General features: G+C 45.2%; 1 protein-coding gene across 1 annotated transcript; it reads left to right on the forward strand.

Moving 5' to 3' along the window:
- Nucleotides 1-58: 58 nt before the first annotated feature.
- usp20 (ubiquitin specific peptidase 20) lies at nucleotides 59-22,729 on the forward strand. The gene is given in 25 exon segments (XM_029648641.2): nucleotides 59-847; nucleotides 1,300-1,353; nucleotides 1,459-1,521; nucleotides 1,855-2,007; nucleotides 2,383-2,491; nucleotides 4,721-4,790; nucleotides 6,065-6,178; nucleotides 6,524-6,623; nucleotides 7,547-7,986; nucleotides 7,988-8,049; nucleotides 8,989-9,141; nucleotides 9,280-9,392; nucleotides 9,601-9,773; nucleotides 10,820-10,914; nucleotides 11,482-11,515; nucleotides 11,631-11,676; nucleotides 11,857-12,037; nucleotides 12,410-12,536; nucleotides 12,693-12,862; nucleotides 14,967-15,048; nucleotides 15,535-15,643; nucleotides 15,744-15,846; nucleotides 16,202-16,270; nucleotides 16,470-16,648; nucleotides 20,299-22,729. Coding segments are annotated over 24 exon segments (2,865 nt in total). The 5' UTR covers nucleotides 59-766; the 3' UTR covers nucleotides 16,634-16,648; nucleotides 20,299-22,729.
- The last annotated feature ends 2,579 nt before the right edge of the window (nucleotides 22,730-25,308 follow it).

Raw genomic sequence — 25,308 nt, forward strand, 5'->3', positions numbered from 1 at the left:
GTTCTTGCTGACGTGGTGCATAACAACACTGACGTTAAACCAGTGTGTGAGTTGGGCGGGGGAGCAAGTGGGATGGGGTATCTATTCCGTACAACAGCCACAGTAGCTAGCCAGGATACCATCGCTAGCTAGGTGTTTACCTATTTTTAACGCACGTTTCCCCTTAAATGAACTTATCTGAATATTGTTGTGACATCGCCTGGTGTTGGTAAATAGTTCATGTTGAGATTCATGTATTTGTTGTCGATGTCATCATCGATTTTTGATGCTAGTTAGGCGTGGAAAAACAGGGCCTTCAGTTTGCAGCAGAGCTGTCAGATTTCGGTGTCTCTAGCCAAACCATAGTGCAGGAATTGGTTTTATAAAATTAAAAAAGTGTACCTGTGTTGGCTGATGTGCGATAGTTAGATGTTTAGTTAATTGATTATCCATTTCTAGAATGTCGATGGGTTGTCAGGCAGCTAGTTACTAGTAAATGCAGTAATTTCAAAGCTTTGAGTGAGTAGAGTAACGTTAGCTTCCTAGCTAAACTAAAGAGCATCATTGTCGGCGACATTCCCTGCTACACTACGACTAATTCGACATACGTTTTGTAATAGTCTACTCTGGCAGAGTCAGACACACCCCTTGATTGAAGTGTGTCTACTTATTGTAGCCACTTACTGATGTCAGAGCTTGCTTCAATGTATTGTTTTATCTACACAAACAAAATATCAGATTCATATTTTTGTGTATTAGCTAGATCTTTAGAAGAAGTTGAATAAACATGAGTGACATGGGGGACATTTGTCCCCACCTGGAATCCATAGGGGAGGTCACCAAGGAGGACCTTCTGCAGAAATCCAAGGTAAGAGAAATGATGGTTTCTAAAGAGATTTGCCCCGTCGAGCTTGGGACTATAAGGTTCTATTTGCATTTTGTTCAAAATTATACTGTAAATACCTAAATTCATATTGTTAAAGTTCAAAAGAATACAATATGAAAAATGCTGACACCATTAAAACCAATGAGGGGTTGGAACTTTAAAGACAATTATCTCAGAATCATCTTGCAGATATAGCCTTATATCCCCAAGCTCTCGCATTGTCAAGCATCTAGAATATGTATGGAATGGGTGCAATGTGACCAAAGTCATGTCTTTTGCTCTTGAGTCATGTCTTCTAGATTTGCCTTCACATATTTTTCTGGTCTAAAAGGCCCCAAGTCTCACAAAATGTCAAACAAAATGTACAATACATTCTGGTGGTCTGACAAAATCACACAGGAGATGGTGCTGTATAATTGTTTTGTGTTTTGAAGGGAACCTGCCAGTTATGTGTAGCAGGAGGACCCAACCTCTGGGCCTGTCTTCAGGTAAACAGCAGAGGCTGCTTTTCTTCACTGTTTCAGATATTCTGTGGACCATAATATATATTTTTACCCGTAGACTAATGTAATAGTTTTTTTTATTTTGTTCAGAGCGAGTGTCCATATGTTGGCTGTGGAGAATCCTTTTCAGATCACAGCACCCTACACGCTCAGGTGAATTCTGCTCAGAGCTTTTCTTCTTTGGGTTGTGAGAGATGCTATTTCAAGATCACTTTATTGGCTCAACCGAAATTTGACTTCCACCTCCTCAGAGAGACACATGTGCAACAGCATTTAGGATTTAATACCAGCAACCCTGCGGTTGCCAGCTCACTTCCTGACAGATTTTTCCCATCGGACCCGGGATTTGAACTTGCAGCCCTTCGGTTGCTGTCTCACCTCCCTAACCACTAGGCTACTTGCCACCCTAGCATTTCATGCAACAAAAATGTTTTTCAAAATCTTATTAAGTGTGTGGGCGTGTGTCTCTGTGTCTCTCCCCCCTAGACTAAGAAACACAGCCTGACAGTAAACCTGACAACATTCAGGATCTGGTGCTATGTGTGTGAGAGGGAGGTGTTTCTAGAGCAGAGGCCTGCAGTAGTATCTGCTATGTCTGCCACTCACACTCCCCACCACTGTAAAGCTATGGACAACCAGGTACGCCATCGCACAAAGGTCAGCTCAGCTATATTCAACTATACTATGTTTACATGCCTTTTGGGCACTGGTCTAAATTAGAGCACTATATAGGGAGCCATTTGTGATTGGCCCTATATCAACTATGGCTAAAATATATTTTAATTTAGAAAGGGTTCATAAACTATTCAGAAGGCCTGCATTATGTACTGTGTATAAATCATTTATTTATTATAAAGTTTTACTCAACTATGTTTAATTTTGATCAGCTCACATTCACACTTGTGAGCTGAAATGCAGCCGATTCTGTGTTTTTATATTTTAATTGGCTTCCCACAGGCACACAGACTTATGTTCTTATTCGTTTTTTTTAATGACAACGAATAATTTTCCCAGGATGGATTTCATCAACCAGTGAGTCACCACCGCCCGTTGAAGGCGGTGCCCATCGCGGTGGCAGAAGAAGAGGGGTCAGAGTCGGAGGAGGATGACCTCAAACCCAGAGGTAACCTCTGACCCCCCCCCCCCCCCCCCCCTCTGGTCATCATGGCAACCATTCAATAACAGTAAAGAATACAGTGCATTTGGAAAGTATTCAGACCACTTCACTTTTTCCAGCTCAGATGCATCCTGTTTCCATTGATCATGCTTGAGATGTCAGGTTTGTTTTTACAACTACCTGTGGTGAATTCAATTGATTGGACATGATTTGGAAAGGCACAAACCTGTCTATTTAAGGTCCCACAGTTGACAGTGCAGGCCATGAGGTAGGAATTGTCCGTAGAGCCCTGAGACAGGATTGTGTCAAGGCACAGATCTGAGGAAGGGTACCAAAAAACCTCTGCAGCATGGAAGGTCCCCAAGAACACAGTGGCCACCATCATTCTTAAATGGAAGAAGTTTGGAACCACCAAGACTCTTCCTAGAGCTGGCCGCCCAGACAAACTGAGCAATCAGGGGAGAAGGGCCTTGGTCAGGGAGGTGACCAAGAACCCAATGGTCACTCTGACAGAGTTCCTCTGTTGAGATGGGAGAACCTTCCAGAAGGACAACCATCTCTGTAGCACTCCACCAATAAGGCCTTTATGGTAGAGTGGCCAGACCGAAGCCACTCCTCAGTAAAAGGAACATGACAGCCTGTCTGGAATTTGCCTCAAGGACTCTGACCATGAGAAACAAGATTCTCTGGTCTGATGAAACCAAGATTGAAGTATTTGGCCTGAATGCCAAGCATCTGGAGGAAACCAGGCACCGCTCATCACCTGGCCAATACCATCCCTATGGTGAAGTATGGTGGTAGCAGCATCATCATGCTGTGGGGATGTTTTTCAGCGTCAGGGACTGCGAGACTAGTTGGAATCGAGGGAAAGATGAACGAAGCAACGTGCAGAGAGATCCTTGATGAAAACCTGTTCCAGAATGCTCAGGACCTGAGACTGGGGCGAAGGTTTAACTTCCAACAGGAGAAAAACCCTAAGCACACAGCCAAGACAACGCAGGAGTGGCTTCGGGACAAGTCTCTGAATGTCTTTGAGTGGCCCGGACTTGAACCCAATCAAACATCACTGGAGAGAACTGAAAATAGCTTTGTAGAGATGCTCCCCATCCAACCTGACAGCTTGAGAGGATCTGCAGAGAAGAATGGGAGAAACTCCCCAAATACAGGTGTGTCAAGCTTGTAGTGTAATACACAAGAAGACTCAAGGCTGGAATCGCTGCCAAAGGTGCTTCAAGAAAGTACTGAGCAAAGGGTCTGAATACTTATGTAAATGTCATATTTAAGTTTCTTATTTGTAATAAATGTGTAAACATTTCTAAAACTGTTTTTGCTTTGTCATTATTGATTGAGGAAAAATAAAATAATTTAATTTTAGAACTAGGCTGTAAAAAAATGTGGAAAAAGTGAAGGAGTCTGAATATTTTCCGAATGCACTGTATATTGTCCAACATATACACAGTTCAACTGATACCCTTAGCCTGTACAGGGGATACCTAGTCAGTTGCGCAGCTGAATGCATTCAACCAGAAGTTCTCTCTTTATGGGTGACAACCGTAGCCATCAGATATGGTCTGCATTTTAAATGTAACATACGATCAGATATAGAGCTCTGTACAATCGTTTTGTTCATCCTTTTCTCTAGATGACACGCTTAGCAGGTCTATTCCTTAGTGAATTGTGCCAAGCTGATTTTGTCAGGGACCTCCCAAATTATCTGAGAGCCTAATGAGACGAGCTCTGGGTTAAGAGAAATATAATTGCTTTGGGGCCTAAGAGTACGTACCAGACAATGGTAATAGACTGACGGTCAATATTAACTGACAGGGTCCATGTCATGCATTTTCACTAACAGATGTAGTATCTTAATTTGATCACTCTGTTGTTGCAGATAATTTTTCATGTGCTGCAAGAAATTAAAATGAGCCTTGTGGTTTACATAAATTCACTGAAAGCCTGCAGTTCTTACTAATTAGATCACACACCTAAACTATAGCCTACTGTAGCCTAGCAAAGCTAGTTTCCCATAATAAATGATCACTTAGAGTAATCGAATCTTCCAGGAATATTTTACTCCTGTGAGAAACTGGTCAAATGAAGATCCCACATACTGTATGTAGGCCTGTTCTCCAAATATTAGGTGTAAACAGGGGAGTGGCTTGTATCATAGTCCTACCATATAATATTATAAATATACCCGTATGACGTTCTTTTTTACCCCCTACATCTTTCTCAAAGGTCTGACAGGGATGAAGAATATCGGTAACTCCTGCTACATGAACGCAGCTCTTCAAGCCCTGTCCAACTGGTGAGGTCACTTCCTGTTTCGTAAACCTGAAAGTGTGTGAGCATATGTATATTCGTCTTCCAGTTCTTTCACGATTCTGTAATAGCAGAATTTTTTGCAAAATCAACAATTCCCTGCATATTATAGAGTGGGTGAAAACGTGCTTTGATGATGATGATGACAAGTTCTGAATCGTTCAGTGGGGTCTTTCTCTAACATTCTGAATCGTTCAGTGGAGTCTTTCTCTAACGTACTGAATCGTTCAGTGGGGTCTTTAACGTACTGAATCGTTCAGTGGGGTCTTTAACGTACTGAATCGTTCAGTGGGGTATTTAACGTACTGAATCGTTCAGTGGGGTCTTTAACGTACTGAATCGTTCAGTGGGGTCTTTAACGTACTGAATCGTTCAGTGGGGTCTTTAACGTACTGAGTCGTTCAGTGGGGTCTTTTTCTAACTTACTCTTGAGTGTACAAAACATTAGAAACACCTTCCTAATATTAAGTTACACCCCCTTCTGGCCTCAGAACGGCCTCAATTCGTCGGTACATGGACTCTACAAGGTGTCCAAAGCGTTCCACAGGGAACACACTCAAACCAGTGCGTCTGGCACTTAAATATTTTTGTCTTTCCCATTCACCCTCTGCATGGCACGCATACATAATCCATGTCTCAATTGTCACTCACCGGTTTGTGTCAAGAACTGTAACGCTGCTGGGGCAGTTTCCCGTGTGTATAAAGAATGGTCCACCACCTGAAGGTCATCCAGCCAACTTGACACAACTGGGAAGCATTGGAATCAACAAGGGCCAGCATCCCTGTGGAACACTTTCAACACCTTATAGAGTCCATGCCCGACAAATCAAGGCTTTTCTGGGGGGAGGAAGGGGGTGCGCAACTCAAAATTAGGAAAGTGTTACCAATGTTTGCTATACTCAGTGTATTATCCGAGGGCCTGCATATTTGACCAATCACCCACATAAAACAGTAAATTCATCACAATGGTATCACGTAAGACCGTCACTGCAGTACAAAAAGAGGGCTCGCAATTTCAACCAATCACTGCACATTTATTGCAAGCAAAATGTCATAATTGCAGAGGCAAAATCAATCATTTTAGCCTGCAGAAAAATCTCAGTGGAATCCTGTAGGGATTGCTCTTCTCAGCAGAAGCCAGTGTGTTAGTTTTCATAGATTGGATCTCCAACTGACCAGTTCTTTCTTTCTTCTCCGTCCCTCCCCTAACCCCCTCTAACCACTCTAACCCCACCTACCCCCCCCCTAATCCCTCTACAGTCCTCCTCTCACTCAGTTCTTCCTGGACTGCAGTGGACTGGTGCGGACAGACAAGAAACCTGCGCTGTGCAAGAGCTACCAGAAACTAATCTCTGAGCTCTGGCACAAGAAACGGTAGTGTACCAATGGACATGCTAATATGTTGAATATTACAGTCTGTATGTACCATTCAACATGCACATTTTTTGGGCTAGATATTCACAAGAATGCAGCAAAATTGTGTTTTTAAATTATACTGTCTGACCTATGTAATAGAAGAAAATACATCTTACCCCAAGACACTTTCACAAGGGGGGCTATCCCAGAAAACGTGTGACTTAACGTATGTTTAATGAGTCTACCTGCTTAGTCATGGTCTGCTACACATTCTGCTTCCTCTTCTTCATTCCCTCGCTCTCACGTTCCTTCTCTTTCTGTAACTCTCTCTCTCTTTCCTCCACCACTCTCTCTTTCCTCCAGGCCTAGTTACGTGGTCCCCACCAGTTTGTCCCAGGGAATCAAGCTGGTCAACCCTATGTTCCGTGGCTACGCCCAGCAGGTAGGGGCAAGCTCCCAGCAGGTAGGAAACAAAATTATGACCTGACCCCTAGCCCTACCCCCCCCTCTGGCTCCTCTCTTTAACCCCCGACTTAGCCCACCTCTACCTGTGTCCCATACCCCCAAAATAATCACTGTTGCCACAAACCAAATGGACCCCCAGGGACAGTGAAGTTTCATAGGTTGATTGTTGTGTTGCTGATTGGCTAACCCTGTCAGTGATACTTGGAAGTAGGGTGCCAAGACCGTGAAATTGGGAAGATCTCCATTGCATACTCCTCGCGTCCTTTCTCCTCGTCTCCTTCTCAAAACCCATTGAAGGAGAAAGTCAGGAGACGAGGAGAGAGGACGTGAGGAGTATGCAATTGAGATCTTCCCAAGTGGCACCCTATTCTCTGTGTAGTGCACTACTTTTGACCATAGCGCTATGGATCTGGTCAAAAGTAGTGCACTATATAGGGAATAGGGTGCCATTTGGGATGCTGACATGCTGTAACTAACACACAGTAACTAGTGGACATTTTGATGTTACTGCTTGGCTTAATGGGTGTTTGGTTGATTGGAATGGGATTGTGTGTATGTGACTTTTGGTTTTGATTGCTGTGGAAAAATACAATGACAAAACTGCTGTGAAAATAGAATTGTGTTGAGCCTGTGTGATCAGCATGCTTTCTCTCTGTTTCTCTTAATGCTTCACCTTCTTTCACCATCACACACACTCTCAATGACTTTCTGTGCCTAAGCGCTGCAGGGAACACACACACACACACACACTTTCCCTGCTTCGTATTCCTCCCACACCAATATCCCTCTCTCTTTCTACTTGATAGAGCAGCATCCTCCCCTCTTCTACCTCTTTGTTTGTGTAGTGTGTGTGTGTGTGAGATCTGAGTATATAAGACAGTTCCACACACTCTCCCTCTCGCCCTGTATACTACTACATAGGATACCCAGGAGTTTCTGCGCTGTCTGATGGACCAGCTCCACGAGGAGCTCAAGGAGCCATTGGCAGAGTTCGGCAGGGGGGGTGAGGGGGACGAGCGGAGGGACGGGAGTGACCGCTCTCCCGCCGAGGACGAGTTCCTCTCCTGCGACTCAGGTGCCAGCAGCGACCGGGGAGAAGGAGGAGGGCTGGGGGAGGCGGGGCTGCTCATCCAGGACGAGTGCGGGGTGTCACCGAGGGTGGGAGGAGGGGGGACAGGCACTGGGGGGCGATCAGGGACAGGAGGACCCATCTCGGAGAAAGAGAGGCTGAAGGAGAAGAGGGTTTTGGGCTCGCCCCTCCACGGAGGCTCCCAGGAGATGGACGAGGACGCAGATGTGGATACGGCGGCGGCCGAGAAGGGGGCTCTAGAGAGGGGGGCGGAGGAGGAGGAGGGGACCCCCTAGACCACAGAGCCCCAGTCGGAGTCAAACACAGGGGCAGATGCAGAGCAGCAACACTCCAGGTATGGGCTTTGTTATTGTTGGACCCAAAGCACAGAAAGAGAATCTGGACGCATATTTTAATTCACAGGCAATAAATATTAAACAAGTGTCATTTTAGATTCTGAACCCAATTTCGAGTCACACCGTAGGAATGTCTTCAAAAATCGCTTTTTTTCCACCTGTGAAACATTGCCACGGTGCGTCCGTTTCTCTCTGTCTGATACAGAGAGACTTATACATGCTTTTATTACAAGCAGGCTTGACTGTTGTAATGCTCTCCTGTCTGGTCTACCCAAGAAAGCCATTGGTCAACTGCAAAACATACAGAATACACAGGTACTGACCAGGACCAGACGGAGAGCATACGTTATGCACCGGTTTGAAATTCTCTGCACGGGCTGCCTGAGTTTTAGAATTAATTTTAAGATGATTTTATTGGTTTTTAAATCAGTCCACAATTGTGCACCCCAAAACATGCCAGATATACTTTTAAGTTATGTACCCAGTAGGGTAACTATCCCAAAGCCTAGGACCAAGAGGCATGGAGAGGCAGCCTTTAGTTACTATGCCCCCTGTGTCTGGAATAGCCTGCCAGAGAACCTGAGTGGGGTTGAAACTGTGGACATATTTAAAAGAGATCTTAAAACACACCTTTTTAGCTTTGCTTTTCCTTACAGTGCTTTTTAGTCGTTCATTTCTTGTTATTCTTTAGTTTATCTTCTTGTTTGTTGTGTAGTAAATATTTCTGTTTTTATTTTCATGTTTTTTTTTCTGTGAATCGCATTTTGTTGCATCCATGTCTGAAATGTACTATATAAATAAAGCTTGATTTTGATTAGATTTGAGATTTTTGGTAATGGTGGAAGTAGAAAATGTAGTGTGTGTGTGTAGTGACCTGTTGTAGTGATTTGTGAGTAATCTCTTAAAAGCCCCCTCTTCCTCTTTCCTCTCCTACCCAGAGCCAGACAACGAGGCATCGATGCAGCAGCGCCCCCAGTCTCGCCCCTGCAGCCCTGTCCGTACGGTCCAGGAGCTGCAACCAAAACTCTCCTCCAGCCCCCCTCGCTCTAGCACCCTCCGCTCTGCAGGGCCCACATACTCCTTCAAGAAAGGTATGGGGGGTGTCCTTGTCCATACACACACACACTGTCACGTGTGCACACACTCTCCCACCCAAACACAGAGACACACCTTACCCTCTCACACACACACAAACTATTTCACTCCATTTCCCATAATCTACCTCTTAGCCCAGCTGATCCTGGGTGCCAAGAAGAAGAAACAGTCTCTCTACCGCAGTGTCATCTCAGACATATTTGATGGCTCCATCCTCAGCCTGGTCCAGTGTCTGACCTGTGACAGGGTGAGCTGTGCTGTGTGTGTGTGGACCACCACCAGGGGGCGACACTCCCATAGGAACTCTGCTTTACTACCTCTGTTGAAACCTCAGTACTGTCACATGAATATTGAATGTTGACCTCTTTTAATTTGTAGACCTTTTTAACAGAAGTTTTGGTCCATTTCCTCTCATCGCCCCCTCTCTCTCTTCTCCTCTCCCTTCCCCCCTTTAGGTTTCGACCACTGTGGAGACCTTCCAGGACCTGTCTCTGCCCATCCCAGGTAAGGAGGACCTTGCCAAGCTACACTCCTCCATCCACCAGAACATCCCAGCCAAGACCGGGGTCTCTCTGGACGTCTACGGCTCCCAGGGCTGGATCACCTACATCATGGACTCCATACGCAGGTCAGGGGAAGGCAGCTGTAGGAGCTGGGTGTAGAGGGCTGGGGATGGGGGTAGAGGGCTGGGGGTAGAGGGCTGGGGATGGGGGTAGAGGGCTGGGGCTGGGGGTAGAGGGCTGGGGCTGGGGGTAGAGGGCTGGGGGTAGAGGGCTGGGGATGGGGGTAGAGGGCTGGGGATGGGGGTAGAGGGCTGGGGATGGGGGTAGAGGGCAGGGGCTGGGGGTAGAGGGCTGGGGGTAGAGGGCTGGGGGTAGAGGGCTGGGGGTGGAGGGCTGGGAGTAGAGGGCTGGGAGTAGAGGGCTGGGGGGTAGAGGGCTGGGGGTAGAGGGCTGGGGAGGGAGGGCTGGGGATGGGAGTAGAGGGCTGGGGGTAGAGGGCTGGGAGTAGAGGGCTCGGGGTAGAGGGCTGGTGGTAGAGGGCTGGGGTTGATGGTAGAGGGCTGGGGGTAGAGGGCTGGGGATGGTGGTAGAGGGCTGGGGATGGTGGTAGAGGGCTGGGGATGATGGTAGAGGGCTGGGGATGATGGTAGAGGGCTGGGGGTGATGGTAGAGGGCTGGGGGTAGAGGGGCTGGGGGTAGAGGGCTGGTGGTAGAGGGCTGGTGGTAGAGGGCTGGGGGTGATGGTAGAGGGCTGGGGGTGATGGTAGAGGGCTGGGGGTAGAGGGCTGGTGGTAGAGGGCTGGGGATGAGGGTAGAGGGCTGGGGATGAGGGTAGAGAGCTGGGGATGGGGTAGGGATCAATGGATGGGGCTAGCATTGGGGCCCGTTCAAGAGGGTGCAACATTACAGAACCTTCAGATAGAAATGTAATGTGTAGAACAGATGTGATTGACTGTCATCTAGAACAAGGAATGGTGTCAAGCTCTATTCATTACATTTCTATCTGCAACAGCCAGTTGTGCAATGTAAGACTTACCATTGCCATGATTCATTCCAAGGAAATAACCTTACCCAGTATGTAACGACCTTGTAACAAGTAGTAAACCACATGTAACAGCTACATAATACTTGCTATTTATTCCTGTATACCCCCCCACTCCCCCCTCTGCAGGTTTGTGGTGTCCTGTATCCCCAGCTGGTTTTGGGGCCCCATGGTAACGCTGGAGGACTGTCTCGCTGCCTTCTTTGCTGCTGATGAGCTCAAAGGTAAACTCAAAAATATACAGTTGTCCAATAAAATGCATCAACATCCCTGATCTACTGGCTGCTTTTAATGTCACACACAAAGCTCTTGTTAACTTTAAACTGGTACTGAATTAGGAAGAAGTGTATGTTATTTTCTAGAGCCCACAACATTGACTCCACAGATTTACATGTCTTCAAATTGAGCGTTATCCCTCTTAGAAATACCAAGGCATTTGGATGGGTGATAAGTTGTCTTTTAAAACGCATATAGATTAGTTAACTAAGAAGCTGAGAATAAACCTGGGTTTCTTCATTAGAAATAAATGGTGCCTTAATAGGAGAAAACAGATCATTAAATCAATGTTCCTGTCGGCCCTGGATTAAGGCGACATTATCTATATGAATGCAGCTGCCACTGCATTAAAACCATTAGATACTGCTTATCACAGCGCACTTTTTGTGACGCAGGGCTCCCTGCCAAAGAGACATTGGTCTCAATAGGATTTTCCTGCTTAAATTTTTTAATTTTTTAAATGAAACCATATCCTGGCGTGAAATAATTTCAGTAATTTCTTAATTGTTTTGCAGGGGACAACATGTACAGCTGTGAAAAGTGTAGAAAGTAAGTATTTTGGAGAATGTGTAGTTCCATTTAGCATTAGAAGATTAATCTGCCTAGTTGATAATACAGATCACATTTCAGCACACATTTTAATACTCTTTCACTTATCTTGCAGATTGAGAAATGGTGTTAAATATTGCAAAGTACTTCAGCTACCTGAGGTAATGCTCTTATCTTTGTCCCCATCTATTATCTCATACTTTGACATTCTGCAAAAAAGATAAAACAAGCTTTATCAAAGCGACTAAAGATACCGAAGTTGTGTAATGTTGTTGATTTTCATCGTGAAGATAAGGCATTTGTTTCAGGAAATCTACATGAAACATTTTGTGTGTGTACAGATTCTGTGCATTCACCTGAAGCGTTTTCGTCATGAGGTGATGTACTCCTTCAAGATCAACAGTCACGTGGCCTTCCCATTGGAGGGACTCGACCTCCGACCTTTCCTGGCCAAGGATAGCCTCTCCCAGATCACCACTTACGACCTGCTGTCCGTCATCTGTCACCATGGCACCGCAGGCAGTGAGTAACAAGTAACAGTTGACTGACTGTACTACCTGACGTTTAGGGAACATGGTTGTTAGGCTTCACGGTTTTGATTCAACTCAAAATGTGTGTCAACTCATGTAAAAATGTGAGTTATCACAACCAGTAACTTTCAGCTGCAGGGTACAGAAAGGGAGGTCATGGTACAGAAATAGATAGCCGCACACTGATGAATATGGTTGATTTCACAGCATACCTTTATCTACCTTTCTGCAATTCCTTCCTCTCTGTCTCTCTGCCTCTGCATCTGCCTCTCTGTCTCTCTGCCTCTGCATCTGCCTCTGCATCTGTCTCTCTGCATCTGCCTCTCTGTCTCTCTGCATTTGTCTCGGTCTCTCTCCCCCCCAGGTGGTCACTACATAGCGTACTGTCAGAACGTGATCAACGGTCAGTGGTATGAGTTTGATGACCAGTATGTAACAGAGGTCCATGAGACGGTGGTGCAGAATGCTGAGGCCTATGTGCTCTTCTACAGGCGAGACTAACCTTCATACCACATTACAATGACAATAACAATGTATTTCTGTTTTGCTGAACTAGTTATGGTATGTGTGTGTGTGTCTGGTCATGTGTGTGTGTGTGTGCTCACCTGTGTGTGTGTGTGTGTGTGTGTGTGTGTGTGTGTCCACAGGAAGAGCAGTGAGGAGTCAGTGAGGGAGAGGCAGAAGGTTGTGGCTCTAGCCAACATGAAGGAGCCCAGCCTGCTGCAGTTCTACATCTCCAGAGAGTGGCTCAACAAGTTCAACACCTTCACTGAGCCAGGGCCCATCAGCAACCACACCTTTCTCTGCCAGCACGGAGGTCAGAACTGTACTTAACCTACCACAAAAACACATCCTAAACATCAACCACACCTTTCTCTGCCAGCACGGAGGTCAGTACTGTACTGGACCTACCACAAAAACACATCCTAAACATCAACTACACCTTTCTCTGCCAGCACGGAGGTCAGAACTGTACTGGACCTACCACAAAAACACATCCTAAACATCAACCACACCTTTCTCTGCCAGCACGGAGGTCAGTACTGTACTGAACCTACCACAAAAACACATCCTAAACATCAACCACACCTTTCTCTGCCAGCACGGAGGTCAGTACTGTACTGGACCTACCACAAAAACACATCCTAAACATCAACTACACCTTTCTCTGCCAGCACGGAGGTCAGAACTGTACTGGACCTACCACAAAAACACATCCTAAACATCAACCACACCTTTCTCTGCCAGCACGGAGGTCAGTACTGTACTGAACCTACCACAAAAACACATCCTAAACATCAACCACACCTTTCTCTGCCAGCACGGAGGTCAGTACTGTACTGAACCTACCACAAAAACACATCCTAAACATCAACCACACCTTTCTCTGCCAGCACGGAAGTCAGAACTGTACTGGACCTACCACAAAAACACATCCTAAATATCAACCACACCTTTCTCTGCCAGCACGGAGGTCAGTACTGTACTGGACCTACCACAAAAACACATCCTAAACATCAACCACACCTTTCTCTGCCAGCACTGAGGTCAGTACTGTACTGGACCTACCACAAAAACACATCCTAAACATCAACTACACCTTTCTCTGCCAGCACGGAGGTCAGTACTGTACTGGACCTACCACAAAAACACATCCTAAACATCAACCACACCTTTCTCTGCCAGCACGGAGGTCAGTACTGTACTGGACCTACCACAAAAACACATCCTAAACATCAACCACACCTTTCGCTGCCAGCACGGAGGTCAGTACTGTACTTAACCTACCACAAAAACACATCCTAAACATCAACTACACCTTTCTCTGCCAGCACGGAGGTCAGAACTGTACTTAACCTACCACAAAAACACATCCTAAACATCAACCACACCTTTCACTGCCAGCACGGAGGTCAGTACTGTACTGGACTTACCACAAAAACACATCCTAAACATCAACTACACCTTTCTCTGCCAGCACGGAGGTCAGAACTGTACTGGACCTACCACAAAAACACATCCTAAACATCAACCACACCTTTCTCTGCCAGCACGGAGGTCAGTACTGTACTGAACCTACCACAAAAACACATCCTAAACATCAACCACACCTTTCTCTGCCAGCACGGAAGTCAGAACTGTACTGAACCTACCACAAAAACACATCCTAAACATCAACCACACCTTTCTCTGCCAGCACGGAGGTCAGTACTGTACTGGACCTACCACAAAAACACATCCTAAACATCAACCACACCTTTCTCTGCCAGCACGGAGGTCAGTACTGTACTGAACCTACCACAAAAACACATCCTAAACATCAACCACACCTTTCTCTGCCAGCACTGAGGTCAGTACTGTACTGGACCTACCACAAAAACACATCCTAAACATCAACCACACCTTTCTCTGCCAGCACGGAGGTCAGAACTGTACTGGACTACCACCAGAACCCATCCTGAACATCAACCAGACTCAATCTAGACCTGGGCTCACTTCAAGTAGTACTTGTTTTCTTTCAAATACTTTGAGATGTGCTTGATTGAGCTTCCTGGCACACTGGAACCAATAGAGTAGTCCCAAAAGTACAAACTCCACCCATCTATTCCAGTGGAGGCTGCTGCTGAGGGAAGGATGGCTCATAATAACGGCTGGAATGGAGTGAATAGAATGGTATCAAACACATAAAAAACATTTTTGATTCCATTCCATTTACTCCATTCCCCAGCTATTATTATGAGCCGTTCTCCCCTTAGCAGCAGCCTCCACTGATCTGGTCTGAGGATCTAGGGATTCTATTTCTATGCCCTCGCCAACCCCACCATCAAATACCAAGCACAACCACTCTCAACCCCCAGCACAACCACTCTCAACCCCCAGCACAACCTCATTGAAATAATCTTCTTTCACGTTTTGTCCAGGGATCCCACCCAACAAGTACCACTATATAGACGACCTGGTGGTGATCCTGCCGCAGAATGTATGGGAGTACCTGTACAACAGGTAAGATGAGACTGTGTCCGACTGTCTGTCTTCCTACCCACTTGTCTGTCCATCAGACGGTCTGTCTAACTGTCTGTCCATCAGACGGTCTGTCTAACTGACTGTGACTGTCTGTCTGACTAACTGTCTGTCTGTCTGTCTGTCTGTCTGTCTGTCTGTCTGTCTGTCTGTCTGTCTGTCTGTCTCTGTCTGTCTGACTGACTGGTTGTCCATCTGTCTAACTGACTGGCCATCTGACTGTCCATCTGACTGTCCACCTGTTTCTCTGTCTGACTGTCCATCAATAGGTTGCATAGCAACAGCATCAACTTCTGATAGACAGGCAAAGAGCTAGTACGCTCAACTGAAAGGATACTGTTTGTTTACGGTATACTAAAATGAACTAATCGTATGTAGTATACAGTATGTTAGTATTCAAACACAGCTTCTGTCTGAATGCCAATCTATTTCTCTGTCCATCCAACTAACTGTCTGTCTGTCTCCTAGTTTTGGAGGAGGCCCAGCAGTGAACCACCTGTACGTGTGTGCTATCTGCCAGGTGGAGATAGAGGCTCTGGTCAAACGCAGAAAGGTGGAAATAGACACCTTTATCAGGGTAAGAGGGATGGGTCACTGTGTGTGTGCGCGCGCTTGCCTGTAAGTGTGTGGTGTGTCCTGTATCAAAGGCCTCACCTGTTCTCCCGGTCTGTCTCCAGTTGAATAAAGAGTTCCAGGCGGAGGAGGCTCCTACAGTCATCCTGTGTATCAGCATGCAGTGGTTCAGGGAGTGGGAGAACTTCGTCAAGGGCAAAGACAACGGTACGATTCTACGAGAATGGTTGATTTATAATCAGAGGCATTACAGTACCAATGGAAGCTAAAGATCAGGATTACTTAATACACTATAATTATCACATTGTATCCTCTGTGCAGACCAGGGCCCATATACACACAGTGTTTTAGAGTAGGAGTGCTGATCTATTATCAGGACCCCACCTGTACCTATAATCTTATCAATTATGATCTAATAGACTAAACTGATCCTAGATCAGCACTCCAACTCTGAGACGATTTATGAACTGGCCCCGAATATGTACAGGGAATAAATACAGTGTGAAATGTTCTTTAGTAACGACACTAAAGCTCTTGGGGGTGCTTGTCATTGTCTTCTCAGAACCCCCTGGTCCTATTGACAACAGTAAGATTGGTGTGATGAAAGGGGGACACATACAACTAAAGCAAAGTAAGCAGTATATGCTGTTACATGTGTCGATTGGTCGGTCTGTCTGGGTGCGTGATCCTGTGTGTATTGGTCTGGGCCTGTGTGTGTTCACTTGTATGTGTTAATGTGCGCACGTGTGTGTGTTCATTTGTATGTGTTAATGCGTGCACGTGTGTGTGTTCATTTGTACGTGTTAATGTGCGTGTGTGTGTGTTCCTAGGGGCTGACTATGGTCAGATCTCAGAGGAGACGTGGCAGTATCTTCTCAGTATCTACGGTGGAGGGCCTGAGACTGCAGTGAGACAGACAGTGTCGGCCCCGGCCCTCGACACAGACAGCCTGCACAGGGAGAGGAAGATCGAGGCAGAGACCAGGGCACTCTGAGAAACACACACAATGGTGAGACACACACTTAAACACGTTGTGTTTACACACACACCCAAGTGTGTTGATTTATAAACACACTCGCAAGCAAACATACACACGCACCCAAGCATCATCTCTGCCCACTGACAGTTTCCCACATCCATACACAAGAACCCAAACACACTCTCTCACACACGCACACACACACACACACACACACACAACCACCCACCTCAGGTCTAAGGACGATGTAGCATAAACATTCCTGTCTCTACTAAACACTTCAGTACTAGACCTGTTGGCTCCTGGAACTGTCTGGTACCACTACAGTCCACTCTGTTATCTCACGTAGCTCAGGTCATTCTCCTGTAACTGTCTGGTCCCTCTACAGTCTACTCTGTTCTCTCACGTAGCTCAGGTCATTCTCCTGTAACTGTCTGGTCCCGCTACAGTCCACTCTGTTCTCTCACATAGCTCAGGTCATTCTCCTGTAACTGTCTGGTACCACTACAGTCCACTCTGTTCTCTCACGTAGCTCAGGTCTCCTGTAACTGTCTCCTGTAACTGTCATTCTCCTGTAACTGTCTGGTACCACTACAGTCCACTCTGTTCTCTCACGTAGCTCAGGTCATTCTCCTGTAACTGTCTGGTACCACTACAGTCCACTCTGTTCTCTCACATAGCTCAGGTCATTCTCCTGTAACTGTCTGGTACCGCTACAGTCCACTCTGTTCTCTCACGTAGCTCAGGTCATTCTCCTGTAACTGTCTGGTACCACTACAGTCCACTCTGTTCTCTCACGTAGCTCAGGTCATTCTCCTGTAACTGTCTGGTACCACTACAGTCCACTCTGTTCTCTCACATAGCTCAGGTCATTCTCCTGTAACTGTCTGGTACCGCTACAGTCCACTCTGTTCTCTCACATAGCTCAGGTCATTCTCCTGTAACTGTCTGGTACCACTACAGTCCACTCTGTTCTCTCACGTAGCTCAGGTCATTCTCCTGTAACTGTCTGGTACCACTACAGTCCACTCTGTTCTCTCACGTAGCTCAGGTCATTTTCATGACGTCATACAGGTAACTGACGAAATTAAGGAAACACTTGAGTAAATGAGGGATACAGGTGCTTCCACACAAGTGATTCCTGAGTTAATTAAGCAAATAACATCCCATAACGCTTAGGGTCTTGTATAAAAATGCTGGGCAGGCCATTATTTTGACTAGCATGGCTATACCCTCATAGGATGACGATGCCCCCATCCACAGTGCACAAGTGGTCACTAAATGGTTTGATGAGCACCAGATCGCAACCCAATTGAACACTTACGGGAGATTCTGGAGTGGCACCTGAGACAGTGGTCTCCACCACCACCAACAAAACACCACATTTATTAAGCTTTATGTCAGTGTTTCCTTTTTGTAAGTTACCTGTACATTCTGTGTGTGTGTGTGTGTGTGTGTGTACTTCATGTAATGTATAAACAGTTTGTAAATCAGGTCAACTGTGTTTGAGATCCCAGATACTGTAACTAGGTAGAGAGAGAGAGAGTGATAGATAGAACATAATTTCTATTGTCTTGCACAATAAAACATCAAAAGCTACGCAATTCTATTAGAGGTCTGAACATTTAAACGAAATTCAATCGGTAACGCTAAGAAAAAACAGAAAATATTCTGGGCCTCCCCCCCACGAAATGAAAAGCACAATGCAGTTATCACAAAACTACCACTAACAGGTCCTAATCATCATCAAAATGGACTTTGTTTTTTACAGATAGGCCTACAGAACACAACAATGCTGTAACGTTAATAGGAGGGGATATGCATCTTTCAAATCATTTGCCACGGATATAAAGTGCTCCGCAAGTCCTCGTCTTTAACCGTTAGGGGGGGAAAGTGCTGATTACAGAAATGATTGCAGTTGATATGCAGCCATTGTCAATGGCCTAGTTCAGTTGATATGCAGCCATTGTCAATGGCCTAGTTCAGTTGATATGCAGCCATTGTCAATGGCCTAGTTCAGTTGGTATGCAGCCATTGTCAATGGCCTAGTTCAGTTGGTATGCAGCCATTGTCAATGGCCTAGTTCAGTTGGTATGCAGCCATTGTCAATGGCCTAGTTCAGTTGGTATGCAGCCATTGTCAATGGCCTAGTTCAGTTGGTATGCAGCCATTGTCAATGGCCTAGTTCAGTTGGTATGCAGCCATTGTCAATGGCCTAGTTCAGTTGGTATGCAGCCATTGTCAATGGCCTAGTTCAGTTGGTATGCAGCCATTGTCAATGGCCTAGTTCAGTTGGTATGCAGCCATTGTCAATGGCCTAGTTCAGTTGGTATGCAGCCAGTGTCAATGGCCTAGTTCAGTTGGTATGCAGCCATTGTCAATGGCCTAGTTCAGTTGGTATGCAGCCATTGTCAATGGCCTAGTTCAGTTGGTATGCAGCCATTGTCAATGGCCTAGTTCAGTTGGTATGCAGCCATTGTCAATGGCCTAGTTCAGTTGGTATGCAGCCATTGTCAATGGCCTAGTTCAGTTGTGAGGTAATTTGCTAAATGAAGAACTGCAAGTGCGTCTTTCTCATCAATATCACTGGGAGTTGAGACAAACAGTTAATAGCATTAGAATGCTAAATGTGTCCCTTTTTAACCAGTAGATATCACACCAAAGGCAGCTTTCTTTTCCCCTGCGTTTGACTTCACCCCTACCTGTTTTTGTTTCATATTTCAGTCTGGAACCTGCCTATGTTTAGGTGGGGGGTTGTAACCCAGTGGCGGTCAGTGCCTATTTCAGTGAGCATGGCCTTATTTCTATTACAGCATATATGCTCTATCACCTCCTCTCACCTTTTCCCTTTGCTTGTGGACCTCAGTGCCAAACACAACAACTTTCCAAGCCAAATATGATCATACCATATCATAACCGCTACACACAGCCTACATATTTGCCACCATATCAGCTAACGTCGTAGTCAACATAGCAGTCATGCAGAGTCGGCAAGAGTGTGTGTAGAGGGAGCGGTCGGATCGAAATTGAGAGACACATACCGAAGGGAAAAGAGAATGTTGGGAGAAGAACTGGGATCACTTGGCTGTTTATTTTTTGTTGTGAGTTGCTAATGCACATAAAAAATGGAAGGAACACTGAATCAATGTGAATTCACGGTTGTGTTCAGGACAATTTAATCTGTCGTTTTTGTTAGTTTTGGACATGGGTAAAGTTGTTTTTTTCAGTTGTTCGGGCACACAAATGTTTTTCTTAAAGCAAGCCGAAGTCGGTAGCCGAAGTCTATGTGCCTTCATCTGATTTTTCAACAGTAGGGATTCTTCAGAAAAGTCTTTGTTGTCATTCAATGACAGATTACTTGTTTTCATGCTCATTTTCGCATTGAGAAATACTGTACCAAACATCTTAGTTAGATGTAAAATTGCGAGACTAAGATATCCTCAGGAAAAGAGTTATATTAATTCGGACTATTTTGAGGAAGTGTATACTGCCTACGGCGTCTCAAGATAGACAAACAGTACTGTTGACGCTTTTCGTTCCAATTTACAAGCAAAGGTCTTTTAAAGTGGCTATGCGAGCACACTCGTTCGGTTAGCCTAGCCGAGCTCAGCTAGGCGCCAGCCAAACAGAAGCATGCGGAAGCCTTAAGCCTACTTTTTTCTTCCTTCCCTCCCTTATAGGTCATCTGTCTGTCAAACTCCTACACCTGGGTGAAGAGAAGCACCTGGGTGAAGAGAAGCACCTGGGTGAAGAGAAGCACCTGGGTGAAGAGAAGAACCTGGGTGAAGAGAAGAACCTGGGTGAAGAGATGCACCTGGGTGAAGAGAAGCCTTGTCAGGAGCACTTTGTAAAACGTAGCAACGCGCCTCATTCTATTACCTGTGCAGAAGGACATAGTTGTCAATTATCATCCTACCGTAGTGAAAAGGTCTTATTTATTGAATAAATCTTAATAAGATTTCTAAGTGAAAAATGTAACATTGCGTGACGCCATGTTTCTGATGCTGTTAGCAGCTATGGTTGGTTAAGTCTAAATCTAAAGAGCTGCTGTACCAGTGTAGTAGGTGTGTCATCGTTAAAGGTGTTCAGACGAGAAGTGGAGGGAGGTAGTGGTGTTTGGGACCATGATGCCAAGGAGTGTGACATCGTCAGTGTTAATCGCTGCTTGACGACTCGGGTCAACATATACATTCTGCTCCACACAGGACATTCAGTGACGACACGTCGGCCACTAATTTTTCTTTTCACGAGACAACAGAAGGACTGATGTAAAAAGTAAAAAATGTAAAGAAATAAAAGGATGTTCAGAGTTGAATGTTCTGCTTCTTTCCGAGGAGGACTACAGTGTTTTCCGATTGGCGTGACTCGTGCCGTCTCATCGCATAGTCAATTGACGTTACAATTGATTTGTTTAAGTCATACAGATTAAAGCTCATCCCATCAAGACCCCCTAATATTGTGTTTACATACAGTAGGAACAAGCAGATGAGGGGATTCTCTCTCTCTGTTCCTTAGTGAGTGATTTCACAAGGTTTTGAGGTGTAGGAGATGAGCCTTGTCCCAGATCTGTTTTGTGCCGTCTTATTAACTCTATGGTCTAGTTGGCAAGATGGCACAAACCATTCTGGGACCAGGCTAATAGGAAACCGCAGCAGATCTACAGGGGAGGAGGGGACCTTCAGGAGAGTAGCCCCAGGTCAGGATATCAGGCTAGCAGGGAGGAAAGAGAGGGGGGTCCAACCCCCAATCCCCCTGCAGGGATAGAGGTAGAGGTGACCAGTGTGGAAAAGTGCCAAGGGCTATATCTGTCAAAAACTGTATCACGTCTCGTACTTCTCCCCAGCTCCATATCCCAGAATTCAACACTCCCCCAGGTCACTAGCCTGTACCAGTCTGCACTCGTCTCTCTGCTTGGGGAAATATCATATTCACCCTTATCCCTCTTACCATAAAGGTTCATTAACCTGCAGTGTGCATGTTAGTACTGCACGCTAACACAGATGTTCAAACTTGTTTTCCTTTTCTTTGGTATCGGTTGGCAGGAGGATGTTGTTGTGTACCCTCTTAGTAAAAACAGTTCCAAAAGGGTTCTGAGTCTGTCCCCATAGGAGAACCCTTTTTGGTTCCAGGTAGAACTCTTTTCGGTTCCATGTAAAAACCAGATGGAACCCAAAAAGGTTCTACATGGAACCCAAAAGGGTTCTTCAAAGGGTTATCCTATGGGGACAGCTGAAGAACCCTTTTGGGTTCTAGATAGCACCTTGTTTTCTAATAATGTACAAGAGGGAGATGATGTAATCTAAGCGGGCATGTCATTATGAGCTTCACCTGAGTTCTGATTCCTTCAGAATGCCAACTAGCCATTTAAATGTTAACTAACATACGTTTAAGCGTGGCTGTCTACTGTAGCAATGCTATGTATAATAGATGCTGAATGACAGTGTTGGTACCTAAATGTGAAAGTTTGAGTGATTCTGTGCTGGTAATTGGTATGTCGGTGTCTAAAGAGAAGTAAATGTTTCCCCCTTTTTTTATATATATATATTTTTTGTATTCCTTTGTTTTTGCCAATTCTGTAAAGAAGTGAAACCAAGTGTTTTTGCAGAGAAGTGCAATGAAAACCTTTGACGGTCTATCTGTGCTCAGACACCTTAGTTTATTATTATTATAGGCTGCCAATGGGTTGCTGAAGCGTTGTAACTTAGTTATGACAGCTGACTATACAGTGAGGGTCCCTGTGGTACATTCCAGCGGTCTGTGATTATTTTCTCAATTCACCTCTGAATTCCTGGTTTGTGTATCTACGTTGGGTTGTGTACACACACTTGCGTGTAAGCGTTTCATTTTCACTGGTAAATGGTTGAACATAGATGTTGCTGTGGTGGGATTGATTGCATAGATAATGACTCGCCTCATCTTTTTCCCAAAACAATAATAGGAGTTAATCAACTGCTGTTTTTCAATGACGAGAGAGAGTGTGTCATAGTGATGGTGATCTTTTGTTGCTATTTTACTTCCGTGGTTGATCCACACTCAGATGATTGTCTGGGATTGTCTGGAAAACAGATGTAATTATAAATGATTATATGATTAAAAGCCTGCTCTCTTGTGCTTGGTGTGTAATCATATTTGAACACTGGTTTTCACACAAAGGCACAGTGTTGAATTAGAACCAGGAGTTTGGTTTACACTGGCAGGGGCGTGTCCAGAAAACACAATTATTGCTTGCTGACATCCATTTAACAAATATTCTCATTCTGAACCATGACACAATATGATCAATATGTCTCACTTTGATGTATTGATAACCACTTACCTATCCCACTGCCACACCCCATAGGATACACTGATTAGTGGTTTAGTATCTGGTTATAACGATTCTGCTCACAGACTGGGCCATCTTTCCAAACACTTATGAGGGAAGAGTTATGATTTTTAATGTTGGAATGGTGACCAGATCAATAGGTAATCTAGAAGACCAGACGCTTCCCATTGATTAAGCTTTTAGGGATGTTTTAGGGGCCACTGACCCCCCTACTGCATGCTGGGTAAATTAATATAATTGGACACACCCTCTTCTTGCTTTGGTGACCCACATGTATTGTGTGCGTGCCCATGTCCACTGTGTGTGTGTGTGTGTGTGTGTCAGTGAGTGAGTGAGTGAAGGAGAGAGAACAGTGTGTGTGAGAGTGAGTGAGTGAGTGAAGGAGAGAGAACAGTGTGTGTGTGTGAGTGAGTGAAGTAGAGAGAACAGTGTGTGAGTGAGTGAAGGAGAGAGAACAGTGTGTGTGTGTGAGTGAAGGAGAGAGAACAGTGTGTGAGAGAGTGAGTGAGTGAAGGAGAGAGAACAGTGTTGTCTCACTGTGTGAGACTGTGATGTCATAGTCTTTGTTCCCTACGCCTGGCTCTGCTCTGACTGTATCAAGCTAACCCAGACAGAGTGAGGACTAAGGGGAGAGAGGAAGGAACAGAAGGGGGAGAGGAGATGGAGCACACTGATCATCCTTTGCAGACAGGAGCAGTTAAACAACATACAAGGTGAGTGAGACAAGTAATGTTTACCTCTCCGTCACTCTCTCCCCCTCCTCTCTCTCAATCCCTCTGTCTTTAAAGGTGCTGTGTTATCAACCCCCCCTCTCTTTGACCCACCCAAACAAGACTGCTGCTGCTGGATCGCTCCACTGTTTCAAAACATTGTCATGTGTGCCTCTGACTGCAGGATCTGACTACTGCATGTGTGACTGTTCAGCAGCAGCTGTCTGATTTGAGAGTTAGACTGATATGTTCCTGTACAGACAGTGTTTTGCCACCACAATCTGGGTGTGCTGTGTATCTGACTGTAGACGGGCAGATTTCATAGTGTGTTTATAATGGTTGTTACTTCATTTTCTGACACTCAGTAAACGGCAGAGTCTCAGCTTTCCAGATATTGACTTCATCTTTCCGGAGAAACCAAGCCTCATTAAATAACTGATTGATGATGGGTAAATAGCTATATTACGTGCATGACTTTAAGCCTTTGCTATAACTGAATAAGAACATGGAGCTTATGGCAGGGATGTTGTGCTGGCTACTGTACACATAGCTGTGATGGAACGGGGTGGGGCTGTCCCGTCCTCACCCCAGCGCCTGACATCATTGGCTAATTTGGATGTCTTTGCACGATGCACAAAGGCTGCTCATGATGTCGTCATCTAGACAGGTTCATGTCTACTGCCAGTACATTACAATGCTCTTATCTGGATAAATTGACTGGTTTAATTATTAGTTCTAATAGATGACATGGAAATACAAAAATGGTCTATTTTCATATTCTTATGTAAGATAAAATGTATGTCACACAAAGTAGGATGTCCTGCAACTCATGGCTTTAGGGTAATGTATGTCACACAAAGTAGGATGTCCTGCAACTCATGGCTTTAGGGTAATGTATGTCACACAAAGTAGGATGTCCTGCAACTCATGGCTTTAGGGTAATGTATGTCACACAAAGTAGGATGTCCTGCAACTCATGGCTTTAGGTAATGTATGTCACACAAAGTAGGATGTCCTGCAACTCATGGCTTTAGGGTAATGTATGTTGCAGGGTAATGTTCATAATGGATATATCTACCATGACAACTATATCTATGGTGGAAATAAGGGTAGGCTTCTCTGATTACTATTACTGGCATGGATCAGTTTGACCTCAGGGGTGGGTATGTCTGTCTGTGACTGTATGAACAGTTTGACCTCAGGGGTGGGTATGTCTGTCTGTCTGTGACTGTATGAATGAGGAAATAGGGAAGATTTATTAGACAGATAACAGAGAATATAAAAACAAAGACTGTTGGTTTGCATCTACTCTGTGTGTCTACCGCAGCACAGTCTGCATTAGATAGCCTTGTGGCGTCAGTGAGTAACTGGAAAGATTGGGAGAGAAACAGATGACTCATTAACCCCTCGTTCTTCTCTTTCGTTCTTTTTTCTCAGGCTCAAATACATCCCCAGCTTCGACTGACCTGAGGATCCCACATCGACAGCAACTCTTCCATGACCAAAGACCGACCAGCACCACATTTGAAAAAGAACACTTTTCAGAGCCATAGTAAACCATACTGCCGATAACCCATGTACTGACTTGAAGGAGAGAGGGACAAATATCCAATCAAATCAAACTTTATTTGTCACATGCACTGAATACAACAAGT

This window comes from Oncorhynchus nerka, linkage group LG4, assembly GCF_034236695.1.
Source record: "Oncorhynchus nerka isolate Pitt River linkage group LG4, Oner_Uvic_2.0, whole genome shotgun sequence".
Taxonomy (NCBI): Eukaryota; Metazoa; Chordata; class Actinopteri; order Salmoniformes; family Salmonidae; genus Oncorhynchus; species Oncorhynchus nerka.